The sequence below is a fragment of the Astyanax mexicanus genome, chromosome 4, assembly GCF_023375975.1.
Source record: "Astyanax mexicanus isolate ESR-SI-001 chromosome 4, AstMex3_surface, whole genome shotgun sequence".
Classification (NCBI taxonomy): domain Eukaryota; kingdom Metazoa; phylum Chordata; class Actinopteri; order Characiformes; family Acestrorhamphidae; genus Astyanax; species Astyanax mexicanus.
In genome coordinates this window covers 42,837,617-42,852,230 of record NC_064411.1, presented here as the reverse complement: position 1 = coordinate 42,852,230, position 14,614 = coordinate 42,837,617, and the positions used below count along the sequence as shown (strand labels likewise).

Here is a 14,614-nt window from a genome sequence, read left to right as displayed (position 1 = left end):
AGGCACTGCTTTTCCATTTATCACATTTATATGCAATAACACAGGTGATGCTTTCAAAAATGGCTATGAAATATGAACAAGTCATCAACCCCTTACAGTCTGACCTACATTTTATGGACACAAGTGTTCACCTTCTCATCCTTCTGAAATCAAAAGTATTAAAAATAGATTATCCAGGGTGCCGAGTGGTCCAGCGGTCTAAAGCGCTGCCACCATGTTTGGGAGATTGCTGGTTCGAATCCCGGTCATGTAGCTTGCCATCAGCTGCCGGAGGCCTAAGAGAGCACAATTGGTTTTGCTCTCTTTGGGTGGGTAGATGACGCTCTTTCCCCTCATCACTCCAAAGGGTGATGTTGATCAGCACAAGGCGTGTGTGAGCTGATGGATCAGAACCGAGTCCCTGCGCTTTCCACCAAGCACGCTGTGATGCTGGCTGACTTCACATGTTTCAGAAGAGGCATATGGTAGTCTTCGCCCTCCCTGTGTTGTGGCATCACTAGTAATTGGGGATATACAGCTGAGTAACAGCTGCATGGGTAAGGAAATTTTGCTGCTTTTGTTGGGATTATTGCCTGTACTGTCCCTAGAAGGCATTCTATTAGATTTTTTAGGTGTATTGCTGTGAGAATTTGATTGCATCCCAAAAGTTTTGAATGTAGCCCCATCATTCTAGGAAACACAGTTCAACTGCTCCACAGCTTAGCGCTGGGGCTTTATACCTCTCTAGCCCATAGCTGGTATTAGGTAGGTATGGTATCAGTCGATTCATGCTTATCTGCTCCAGAGAGTCCTATTCTATTGGAAACACGTCCACTTCTAGTTGTGTACTTGTGAGTTGTTTACTTGTTGAGTGAGCATCTGCACATGTGAGTCAGCAATGGGGGCTTTTAAACTTAGAAACTAGATGAATTCCTTTATTTTAAGAAATGTGTCCATAAATGTTTGGAAATATTTTGTATTTTGTCTTGTTTTGTTTCTGTTTTTTTTTGTTTTCTGTTTTTTTTTTTGTTTTCTGTTTTCTTTCTCTTTCTTGTTCTCTCGCTCCTGCTTTTTCTCCCTCACTGCTGATCAGCGAGCGGACAGAGACAGCTCTGCGGGTGGTGTAATGCAGTGACAATGGAGTCAGGCCTCTAAATTAATTTCCTGGATAATGTGTCAATATTAAATATCAACTTTGACCTGGCCTTGCTCTGATGGGCGGCTGGCAGCAGCGTCTCTCTCTCTCTCTCTCTCTCTCTCTCTCTCTTTCTTTCTCTCTCTCTCTATTGATTTTCCACTGTCTGCCCTCCCCCCCCCCAAGTCCATTATTTTTTATTTTTCCTATGAAATACATATCTTTCCCTACTGACATCTGACAAACAGCATATGGAAGTCATTTTATCTACCAATAATGTGTTTGTCAAAAAGCATGAGGCTTTTATGGGCTCCCGGGCCGAGGATAGGTTGTCATCGATACGGACGGATTCGGTGTGTGTGTGTGTGTGTGTAGGGCTGTATCAGTCATTAAGATGCTCCGCACACATACACACACACGTACAGAGACACACTACACTATGAGACAGATACGGACACACACACACAGGCAGGATGGATTAATATGAGGGTGATTGAGAGGTATTGGGCTCTGGACCGGGCTGTCATGTGAAGGACAGGCCACAGCCTCCTGGAGGATATTGTAGTTTCTTTTTTTAAACTCCATCTTGCCGCACTCTCAAGGTAATGAACACTATTTTTGAGCGACCTAGTCTGCTTTTTGCTTTTTTTTGGTTCTGTTTTTACACACACAGACACACAAATATAGACACACACTCTTTTCTCAGTGAGGTAGAGCTACAAAGTTTTTGTTTAGGTCTTTGTTGAGTCATTTAATTAAGAAAATGATGGGTGTACGTGGGCCTTAATCATTACACAAGTGTATCACCCTTAGAAAAAAAAAAGTATACATACATATACACAGTCATACACATTGCCTTTTTTTAAGCACACTGTCCAGTATTCATCCTCCCTTACAAGATAATACCTCACAACTTATGCAGGTCAGGTGTGGCTGTTCCCAGGCTGTTCCTTGATGTAATCACATCATGACTGTACATACAGCTATTCCATGACTTTTGTCCTGGCCTGCACATCACTCTATGTGGTTTTGTTCTGACAATGAATATATGTAAGTGTATATATGTGAATTTTGAACATATTTTTTAATTATAGAGCAGTGCACATTTCTTCAGTGAATTTTTTCAATGATCCAGAAAGTTGAAAAACAAAATAAATTAAATTAAGTAAATAAAAAAGTATTTAAATTTGTTTTTCAAAAGTAGAATAGATAAAAATGAGATAATTCAATGGATGAATAATGGTTTATGGAATGTTTCATACTGGAAATATTGAGACAAACATCTTAACAAACTGCACAAAGGGTTTCTCTCTATTTTAGTCTAATATTATGATATATAAGATATTATAGAATATTATTAATGATTATTGAATACAATATTTAGCATGAACAATAATGTATCTTATTATAATGAATAATAATTCTAATTCTAACTATTATATTCCCTTTAAACAATAGTATATTATTACTGTCCAGAAAAAAAACATAGAATTTAGATGTAATGTAAAGAAAAACTGCCAGATTTACATTAATACATGAATAAAGTAAAAATTAAACTGATAAAATTAGCATAGAAGGATTTTGTCAGACAGCTATGACCTGTATTAGAGCATGAGATTTTAGAACAGGACCCAGTGCTCTAAAAAAAACTGTTGTCAATACATCAATAGTTCCTAAATGGGATCAGCACTGAATGCCACTTGAAGAAACAGTGCGTGCATGTGAGTGTGTGTGTGTGTGTGTGTGTGTGTGTGTGTGTGTGTGTGTGTGTGTGTGTGTGATAGCTGCTGTTGCCAATGCCACAAACTTATGAATGCAATCAAATCCTCACAGCAATGCTCAGAGATCTATTTCAAGCTTTATTTTTCAAGAATCTTTTTAATAGAGAAATTGTCCCATTACTTTAATCCATATAGAATGCAGATCCCACTGTTCTGATTGGATAAAAAGTAAACTCAGATATTATGTAGATAATGGTGTTTAACTATTATTATTTTTTTATATATCAATATATCACCTTGGTTACAAATATAGAAAAACACTAGCATGCCAAAAGTCATGGGACAGGGACTAGTATCAGCACCCACTGCTCAAAAAAAAATGCAGTATCTTATAGAAGTAAAGTTAGTAGTTCTAGAACAGGATTATCCATGTATTCCTCTAAATAATAACTAAGTTTGTGTGTATGCTGTGTGTTGTGTTGTGAGATAATGAGAGTGGTGTAAACGGCGTGTTTACGCGAGGCGGAGATTATCTGCTACCGCTGCTGCTGTTGCCGTCGCCACAAACCCGCATAAAAGCCAGAGCAAATATTCATTTATTCATTAAACACACAGAGCGAGAAGACGAGCCATTATCAGTTACAGTTAATGGATGGAATTAATTCCTCTCATTAGTGAGCCTGTGTGCATGTGTGTGTGTGTGTGTGTGTGCATGCGGCTGTGTGTGTGTGCCCATTTGTGACATGTGCGGACGATTTAGAGATTTTAGATAGACTAGCTATATTGTTTCGTCATGCTTGTGTGTGTGTGTGTGTGTTAGTAAGAGAGAGTATTCTGAGTGTGTTTGTGCATTTGTATAAGTGTGTGTGTTGGTGTGTGTGTGTGTGTGTTGCAGTTACTGTAGGTGCTGATAGGATAAGAGCATTAGAGATAGAGTTATTAAACTGCACAGCTTGCGGAGGAACACACGGCTGTCCTCCAGATTGACGGATAGATAGATAGACAGCAGCACGGAGAGCAGCGGAGGGAACGGAGGGATAAGTGGGTAGATGGAGAAACGTGCATATTGACTGATTGGCAGATGAGTTGACAGGTGAAGAACAATGAGATTATTGTTTTTTTGTTGTTGTTTTTTTCATGGCTGCTGCTTTTTCTCCCACTCTCAGATCTGTCTGTTTCCTGTCTTTTACCTCTGTGTTCATTTACTTTCACACTTTTAAAGTTATAGGTAGTGTTTTAGATGACACCATTCTTTTCAGATTAACTTTTTTAAAGCTGTTCTTGTTTGGAACTTTTTTGTTCATCCTTTTTTTATACATTTTAATTGTGCCAGCTGCTTCTTATATTGTGTACAATTACATTAAATAACATTTACCAGATGCAACAGGAGAAAATGAATGGACCGACGTTATTTGTAGTACACACATTTGTTACATTACACTTAAAACCTTTATTCCTTTATATTTTTTGCCTTATTTGAATGCAATCGAATCTTCACAATGCTCAGAAATCTAGTTTGAGTGTCCCAATACTTTTGTCCATATGGCATTCAGATCAGAAATAAAATATATTATTCAGGTGATTTTTTATATATATATATATATATATATATATAATATACAACTCTAGAAAGAATTAAGAGACCACTTCAGTGTCTGAATCAGTTTCTCTGATTTTGCTATTTATAGGTATACTGTATGTTTGAGTATAATGAACATTGTTGTTTTATTCTATGAACTACAACAACATTTTTCCCAAATTCCCCCAAAAATATTATAATTTAGGGCATTTATTTGCAGAAAATGAGAATTGGCTAAAATAACAAAAAAGATGCAGAGCTTTTAGTCCTCAATTAATGCAAAGAAAACAAGTTCATATTCATAAAGTTTTAAGAGTTCAGAAATCAATATTTGGTGGAATAACCCTGGTTTTTCATGCATCTTGGCATGTTCTCCTCCACCAGTCTTACACACTGCTTTTGGATAACTTTATGCCTTAACTCCTGGTGCAAAAATTCAAGCAGTTCAGCTTGGTTTGATGGCTTGTGATCATCCATCTTCCTCTTGATTAACTTATTCCAAAAGTTTTCAATTTGGTAAAATCAAAGAAACTCATAATTTTTAAGTGGTCTCTTTTTTTTTTTTTTTTTTTTTTTTTTTTTAAAGCAGTCTTATGACTGTTTTTTTTTTTTTTTAAAGAATGCTACACTGTCCTGTGGTGTATGCGTTTAGAATCTTCTGTATTGAATATTGATGTGATTTCTGCCATAGACGCTTATAAGTTTGCATGAACAATTCTAGCCATATGTTGACAGTCATGATTATTATCACCCACTGCACTGCTGTCCACTGTGGGTGGTAATAATGTTTTCTATGTTATATTCTTGGTATACACGTGACACTCTGAATTAAGGAATATTAAATGCTCACACAACTTCAAAAATGGAATTTTCCATCCAACCTTCACCCACTATCTGACCCTGTGGTCTGAGATAAACTATATGTACTGTATATATTGAATCATCCCACAGCTGCTGTATAGACCGTTACTGCAGTTAAGGTGATGGTCAGTTGTGTAGTTGTATAAATCCAGGTAAATATCCAGACAGCATCTTAAACTGAATGATTTTACATTACTTTAACTGAGTACACTCACTTCCCAGAGTACTCTATATTCTAGTAATATGGTAAAAGTAGGTGCAGTAAGTTAACATTTGCTGAATTACCATTGCTCTTACAGTTTGACCTCTACCCTGCCCTCTACCTCCCCTCTCATTCTCATCCCTTCTTTTCCCTTCTCTATTTTTTTTTCCTACAGAGGAGGCCTCTCTCGCCGAGCAGGTGAGGCGGATAAAGGAGATCGAGGCCATCGAGAGCGACTCCTTTGTTCCTCAGGCTTTCAAATCATCCCGGGATGCCACCAAGGTGCGCTTTTCTCTCATTCCTTCCCTTTTTCGCTCTGTCTTCTTCTCTTTCTCTCTCTCTTTTCATTTGTTTCCCCCTCCTCCTCACGGGTTTGATTCGATTTGCTTCCTCCACGGCCCTCGATTCTACAGGTGTCTACAGGCGGAATCGTTTTCCATTCAGTGCCGTTTGTGGTCCGTCCGCTCGTGCACAAAAGCCGGAGCGGGTCTGAAACAGCTGCTCCGAACCCAGAGCTCCCACCCAGAGCTCACGTTTGGCCTCCGAAATTAGATTAGCAACAAATGCTCACTGATCCACACAGGCCGAGACAAAAGGAGGACAGTTGGAATGGGCTGGTGTGATAGATTGCAGCAGGGCTGGAGCAGGGGAGCTTCAGGAGCTGATGAGGGATCGGGCCAGGTGATTAGGTGAAGAGTGGAATTTACACTTTTTTTTTTTTTCCCTCCTCTTTAACCAGATATAGTCAGTCGGCGGAGCCATGCATTGTACTGTATGTCCAAATGTTTGTGGACAGCCCTTTTACTGAGTGCATTCGGTGCCTTCATAGTTATAAGTTGCAACAACTGCAGATTTAGAAAAAAGTAGAAGAAATAGTGAGTAATACAAAAAGAATGGGGCTTTATCTGGAGCAGAAGGTTCCAGATAAATGATGAAGGTGAACGGAGAAAGGGCAAATCAACTCTTCTTTCTATCTTGTCCCTGATTAGTCACCATGTAGACACTGCCATCATGTGGTGCAGCATCGAACTGCATGCAGCTCTGCCTGCTTTAGGCTGTCTGCCTTCTGTATGATGAATCCATGCTAATAAAGTTTTGTGTTTTGTTTTTTGTTCATTAATCAATTAGCCATTCTCTTTGTATATACAAGTCTGTACTGTACATTCACCTCTCTACCATTATTAACATCTACAGAATGTCTCAAAACTGACAAGAAATGCTCAGTAATTTAAGAATTTATGATAATTGGTGTCAGAAGATTAAATCTGCTTTATTGCAAATTACATCAGAAGAGTAAATCATTAGGGGCAGCTGAGCTACTACACTAAAATATCTGCATTATTCATGTTTCTATTCTGATAATCCTCTACAAATTCATGTTGCATTTATTTGTAATGCAAATCCAGGTACAAGGATTGCCAAGCTCTACATTTTATAAATATTTATGTATCAAAACTCTCTACAAAATTTTAAACATCGCCACAGGCATCAGTGCAACACTAAAATGTACTTTGTATTGGGGTAAATAAGGCAGTATTTTAAATGCTATTATAAAAGGATACTCTCATATTGTTCTAATAATATGGTGAGATTTGGTTGGTTGATATCCACAGATTTTTTTAAATGATAGTATATCGAGATGTACCGATAAGGTTTAAATAGAATATGATGTTAATATGACAAGAAGCAAATATGTGGTTAAACAGAATGTATTAGTAATATAAATAGCTTTTTAAAAGGAATATATAATTTAGTATATAATTTAAATATAATATACTAATAAAATGACAAGATATAAGAGGGTAGAATGTCATAGTTTTGATGATGGGTGGAAAATGAACCCTTTTGAGTTAGTTCTACAGGGTTCCTATAATAATTTTAAAGTTAGTTTGGACACTTATTGCAGTATTCTTTTAGATTCTACACAGTTATGACTGTTATAAATACTTTAAGACACAGGAATAAAGAATTATTAGGTAACTAGGGAAGGATTAGTATAATACAGAAGGATTATTCAAGACTTATTTATATCTAGTTGTTATATATTGTTCTTTGTTTTCTCAGGAAACTGAAAATGTGGAGATAAAAAAAGAGGCGGACTCCGATGCTACAGATAAAGATGAGGTCATCTCACTGCCCATCGGAATCAAATACAACGACAGTGATACACTCGCTCATCACAGTGTAAGTGATTTATTTTACTGTGTGCATTTCTTACATTTTATTCTTATTGCTTATGTTTGCTAGTATTTATGGACTCTGTTTCATTAAAACAAACACACACGCAAAACAGTCTATTTAGCAGATTGCTATTTGTCTGCAATCTGGCTGCTAAGCATATTTTTTAATTCTTAGTTTATATGTATATTAATTTAAAACTATTAAAAGGAAAGACTATTGTAAAATCTAATACTAAAAAGCATATAATACATCTACTATTATTTTAATAGTACATGTTTGACATTTCACAAAATGTTAACATAAATCTGTTTCACACCAACAGGAAGTGATGAAGTGTTTGTCTGCTCCTCCCTTTCCATTTTACACTGTGTTAAAATGTGATAAAATTAACCAGGGAATCTATGCTGATAATATACCCCACTTTGGCACTTTTATCTAAACAACATTATTACATGCTTAAAAGCTGCTCAGTATTACTGTATGTTTTGCACTACAAGGCGCACCGGATTATAAGGCATAATCTCAATGAAAGTCTATTTTCTGGTCTATTTTCATACACAAAGCGCATTTTATACAGCAATAGTAAGGAACAAGGGTGTCGCCATGTTCCCATTCTAATGGGGAAGGTGGGGGAAGTGCAAAAGTGTAAACAAAACTGTAATTCTTAAAAAAAATATATATATATATATTTCAAAGTCAAATGAGCGCTGCATGGTAATCTACACAGATTTTTCTCCTGAAAAATGCATATTTGGGTGAGTAAAGCACTTCTGTTTATTTACAGTAAGCTTAGATTTCCAATACACTTCAGCAGAGTGGCTTTACTGCTCCTTGCAACCTGAATGGTAGAATTCATACATAAAGTGTACCAGATTAAAAGGCTCACTGTCCGTTTTTGGGAAAATTAAAGGATTTAAAGTACGCCTTATAGTGTGAAAATTCAGACAATGATTCATTTAGTGTTGTGTTTAAATCCCGACCACTAGATAACAGTGTTGTCCTTCTGGTCTTTATTTCCCACTGTCATGATTTGATAAAGGGTCAACTTTTATTTTACTAAATTTAAATGCATATAGTGGTGTGTTTTTAATAAATCAGAATAGATTGCTTATAGTATTGCAATTTATCGAATTGTAACACCTGTATCATGATATGCATTGTATTGCGACAGCCGTGCACAATTAGGATGCATGCTAAGTCATTTTGGGCTATTTCTATTGGTCCATTTATACTTTTACTTATTCTAACAGTTCACATTTTACATATTCCCAAATGCTATAGTCCTACACTACTAAACACAGTCATACATTCATACTCATTCCCCCAAAGTCTCTCTTTTTCGAGGCTCCACTTTCTGACAGGTCCCTAACCACTCCCTGTCTGTAATATCAGAGGACAGAAATTCCCCGCGAAAGATCTCCCCGTCTCGGCGGCGCCGCAAACTGGGTTACGTGTGACGGATGCAGATGAGCGGAGCGGAGCTGATCTATGGGAGCAATATGCCCAAGGCGCGGGAGCCCCCATCGGCAGTAATGATTCAATCATTTAGCCCACCGCCGCTGCTGCCGCTATACTGTATCTACTGTAATTTCAACCTCGTTAGCCACGCGCTGCTCCGTTAGCAGGGAGGCCGTGTTGGCGTGTGTCGCGGAAGCTCCTACACACAGATAACACACAAGGAAGCGGGCGACATGCGTCCGGAGGCCATTACCGGGTGTGTATGCACGTGTTTGATGTGGGCTCCAGTGACAAAGAGGAGGCCCTACAGCGAAAGCTACAGGCAGGCTTTAACTCGACATAAATGATACACTTATCTCCTCTCCCGGAGCCCGCCACACACACACTCGCATGCACACACTCACGGATATACACACACACACACGCACGGATGGAAGTGATCAGTCTTTTCCCAGGCGCAGATTTGATTTCACGCCTTTCGTGTTGTTTGGATGAAAGTAAAGACTGATGAGCGTCTGCGAAGAGTCTCCAACTTCCAAACTTAAGGAACTCATAAGCCCAACTAATGTGGGAATCACTCAAATCCCTGCTTTCACGCTGACACCCAAATCACTCTTATGCATTACGCTGTCGTATGTGCTTATGATACAGCGCCGTTTAGCCTCTCCCTCGCTCCTCTCTTTCCAAATCGAATCAAAACCCAGCGAGCGCCTCATATTAAGCCAGCTCAGACAATTAGAGACCAGCACTGGCACGCATTAAGAAAACAATACAAAACATTTGTTTTAATGGGTTACACTGACTTCGGATCTGTGCGGTCTATGATACCATTAAGCGGAGCTCGGCCAAATCCAGACCCTAAGTAGATTACAAGTGATGTCAATGTTAGGAGGAGCACATGTAGGGAATTTAAATTTCGAGTCCATCACTGTACTTTGAATATGAATAGACAGTCTGAACTCAAGCCAGGCTTAGTGAATAAGCCTAATGAAGCATTCGCCGTTTGCTATAAGACAGACAGACTAACTTTATTTCCTGCCATAGAGGAAATTAGTTTTTCATTTCTCCATTTGTATATGCAAAACACACAGACACAAAAAATAATGAGTGTAATATGCACATTAATAACATACAGAATCATCTGTTGAGCAGGTCATCAATCCAGCAGCAACCAGCAGCTTGCAAGGAGACAGTTCCTACTTATAATATGTTTAAACATTAGTTGATAAAGAGCCACATAAAGAGTTAATAAATGTTAAGAAAGAGGCATTATACACTGATACGTCAAAATGTCATAGGAAAGGAATTAGTAACATGATCGATGACCGTTGCTACTATATGTCCCATGGTCCCAAGCTAAATACCGCTGCGTTGACCTGTTCGATTGAAATGTGTGCGGGACCTTCTGCTTTGAGTGTGGTTGTTATTTTTTTAAGCATTGACACTTCTAGCCAGACACAGCCAGTCACAATACATCATAGAAGGCATTACTTCCACCCACAGTGGACAGCACAGTGGATGGTAGTAATGCCTTCTATGATGTATTCCCAGTACACATGTGACATCGTCAGCTTGTAATGAGCACACTGGCCATGACAGATTTTACACCTCACTCACAAGATAACACCTCACAGCTTATACAGGTGTGGGCATTCAAGCCAACCCAAGCTGTCTTCTAAAGAAGCACTGCATGATCACTTTGCATACTGCTATCCCATGACTATTGGTAATATTAATGTAATGTCAATGTATACACCTTGTTTTTTTAGTGTATTGGGTTCAAAAACATCACTACCCACTGATCACTTTACTAGAATTTAAAGTTTTAATATTTTTACACATCAGTTTTTACATAAATTTGCTTAAAAATATTATTTTTAAATGCACTGTATGTCCAAATGACCTTCTACAGATTTTACAGCTGCATAATATTTTAAACACTCCGTAAAATCCACAATCACAGTAGCCTGATCTGAGCAGCCTCAAAACTATTAGTCTTTTGCAGAAAGAAATGCCTGAAAATCACTCAGTCTTGCTTATTATATTATATATTTTTGTTTGTCGCTAACTTTAACTTTCGTAAACCAGGTAATCTATTATTTTTGTTAATTTACACCAACAAATATTCTCAACATGATGCCCAAAATGTAATATTTCTCTGTATTAGAATACGAACAAAACAGCTCTAGTGAGCCATCTTGTGGTTGTTTTGTCGGTCTGCAGAGCCTTTTGGATTATCAAGAAAACACTGAACAGTCTCTGAGGTGTCTCCTCTCATGTTAAGTAAAATTATAAGATATATAAAATTTACATATCAGACTATCCAATCTTTTTCATGCAGCAGACCATTTGGTGGAAATGGGAAAAAATGAAACATTACTAAACCAAAAACCTGGCATTACTGTAAATCATACAATTAAAAGAATCAAACTAGTTAGTAACTGTAGCAAGTGAAAATACCATCTTTTTAAAGTGCTTTTTACTAACATTTTAATACTGTGGTTTGATCCACTGGACTGCAACTCTCCTAGTAGTTTATCATCATTATTAATGTCATAATCCATAGCTATAATAATAATAGTCATGTTCAAAATATGAATTTCATTGGAAAAATTAATTTCTACATTTAAAATGACAAATTAATTTGATCTGAAGTTAGACAGTGTAATGTAATATGCAGTTTTAAATTTGAACTTAACCAGAACATTAAATATTCTATAAACATATCATGTGAAATTATAGTTAAATGAACAATTTCTGCAACTGCTTAACTTGATTTATACACAGATTTACTAGTATAAATCAGTTCTGTTTAAAGGAGTGAAGCTCAGACAGAACTGATTCCACATCACCTGAGAGAAGAGAGATAAAGCTGAAGAATCAAACTGTTCACTGACCCTGTGATTCTCTTGCAGTTGTTCATAGACAAAGAAGAAGCAGAGAAGCTGTGGCTGAATCGACTGCTGTCTCTGCGTCAGGAGAGGCTGATGGGGAGTCCAGTTTCCTGACCACACCTTTCTAACCAGCATCTCGGACACATTCAACTTATTTTTTTTATACTCAGTAGACCCACATGCCTGTTGGAAATAGAAGAATAATTTGAAGGCTTTTTAAACTTTAGATTTTTTATTTTTGGATGTATAGTATAGTTGCAGCGACAGTATGTCAAACTAATGCTGCAAAATTATAGGAATCTGAAAGAATGTGACAACCACTGGAATGTGACTTTTAAAGTGAGGTGTTTTCAGTAAATTCTGATCAATGTAACAGATCAAAATATTATGACCCCATCTTTTTTTTTTTTTTTTTTATACTCATTGTCCATTTGATCGGCTCCACTGAGCATATAGGAGCATTGTGTAATTCTATAATAACAGACTCAGGACCACAGAGGACCACCACACCACACACTTCTGAGGTTTTTTAATTCTCCACCCTTACTAGTACAACACACACACTAACACATCACCATCATGCCACTGTGTGTCACTGCAGTGCTGAGAATAACCCACCACCCAAATAATAGCTGCTCTGTGTGGGTTTATCATGTGGGGTCCTGATAATTGAAAAAGAGGGTGAAAGGAGGATAATAATAAAGTATGCAAAGAAACCATGTCTACAGGCTGTATTTATTATAGTATTACTACATTTAAATTATCTGTATTACTACAAAGTGAAAAAAAAAAAAAACGGAAAATGAGTGTGGAAACAAGCAGATGATCATAATACTGTGATATGACGATGTATTCACATTTGTATTAATGTTTTGATGATTGATTAAAGGCAAAAAAAAGATCCACTTCACTGGGTTCTTGTTTTCTGTTGTTGTTGTTGTTGTTGTTATTATTATTACATGTTGATTTTTGTTGTTCTGTTTATTAAAATCTCATTACCTTACATTGTGATCAAATTCAAAACCAAATTATGTTTCAAATGGTGCAAAACTTTTATGATTTATAATTAATGTCACTTTACAGCCTAATGAATAGTGGCCCAACAGGAGAACCATATGTAAGTGAACACCTACATGTATTTTCCCTCATTTTATGCTATTAATGCTGTATTCCACAGCATTGTTGTGTTGTTTTATTGTTTTGAGTTTACTTTCTACAAAAATTAAATAAAATTGCTGTTTTAATGGTGTAATAATGTTTATACACTGTTTGTTTTTCTGTTTTCTGGAAGTCCTGTGTGATTAACTCTCAGGTCAGGGTCAGGGTAAAATCACAGAAGCCATTGAGATCAACGGGCTTCATGGTCAGCAGTGGAGACAGCAGTAGGCCTTGTGTAGGCCTTGGTCTGATGTCCAGCCTTGAGATCTATTTTCAGACAGTGTAGATGGACCTTCTGCAGCTCGGCTCTATTTGCGGAAATGTCCTGCTCCTGCCCTGGACATGTTGAGGTAAAGTCTATAAAGAAATTAGGTGTTAAGATTGTTAATGGCTGTTCTACAGAGGTCATGGTTGCTGCTAGGTGTGTGTATGTGTACGTGTGTGTGTGTACTTGCATGTGTGCTAGCTAACATATGGATTCCTATACATTATGTGTGTGTGCTCCTCTGCATGTTTACTAGATTATGTGTGATTGTATATTTACACAAGTGTACCCCCTATCAGTGTATGTGTGCCCACAAGCAGATGGTCAATCTTACAGCAGGCTGGCAGATGCCAGGGTGTCCAATAGCAGCAGCTCCCACTCCTGCCTGCTGGATGTTCTTACAGGCATCCTTCACACTTCCTTAAGTAGATATGATGACAACAGGACCTCTTCCACTGTTCATTTGGACAGTGTCTAAAATCAGCCCTAATTCTTCTTACAATAAGTGAAAAAAGTGGTCATTAAGTCAATTGGTAAGTTATCATTTACATTTTTATTGATTTAAATGTTCATTATATTTTGTACATTACATAATTATTTATAAACACAGAATATGTTTAGTACAATACAAAGAGGGCAAATAAATGCAGTTAGAATATACCAGAACTACACATAGTGCTGATGGAGTTTAAAAAATCCTCAGTGTCACTGCTGATCTGAGAATAGTGTGGACAACAACCTGTGAATTTACATCTACAAGGTAGCGCAGTTATAGGTAGGTGTGTCTAATTGCACAGATAGTGAGTGACACAGAGGTGTTTAAGAACTCCAGTAGCACTGTTGTGTCTGATACACTTGTAACCACACAACACACAATACTACCACATCAATACTATGCCACTGTGTGTCACTCCAGTGCTGTTGTGAATGAATAATAGCTGCTCTGTGGTGGTCTCTCCTGTGGGGTCCTGATTATAGAAAATCAGGATAAAATAAGGATGATAATAAAAATAATAAAGTAGATAAAGAAAAACAGATACAGGACAACAGTAATTATTGTAATTATGCTGTACAGTTACAAAGTGCTCCTATATGCTTAGTGGAGCTGAAAAATGGATAATGGGTTTAGGAACAAGGTCAAACTGTTATGCTTGATCGAAGTATGTATCAGTACTTATAAT

General features: G+C 37.3%; 1 protein-coding gene across 1 annotated transcript in view; it reads left to right on the top strand.

The window, feature by feature from the left end:
* The window catches only part of rsrc1 (arginine/serine-rich coiled-coil 1), a 202,106-nt gene extending 189,680 nt beyond the window's left edge, over window positions 1-12,426 (top strand). Inside the window, exons 8-10 of the mRNA XM_022678771.2 lie at window positions 5,653-5,759; window positions 7,542-7,661; window positions 12,032-12,426. Of these exons, the coding sequence (XP_022534492.2) occupies window positions 5,653-5,759; window positions 7,542-7,661; window positions 12,032-12,124 (320 nt within the window). The 3' untranslated portion in view covers window positions 12,125-12,426. The remainder of the gene's footprint in view (window positions 1-5,652; window positions 5,760-7,541; window positions 7,662-12,031) is intronic.
* Window positions 12,427-14,614: the final 2,188 nt, after the last annotated feature.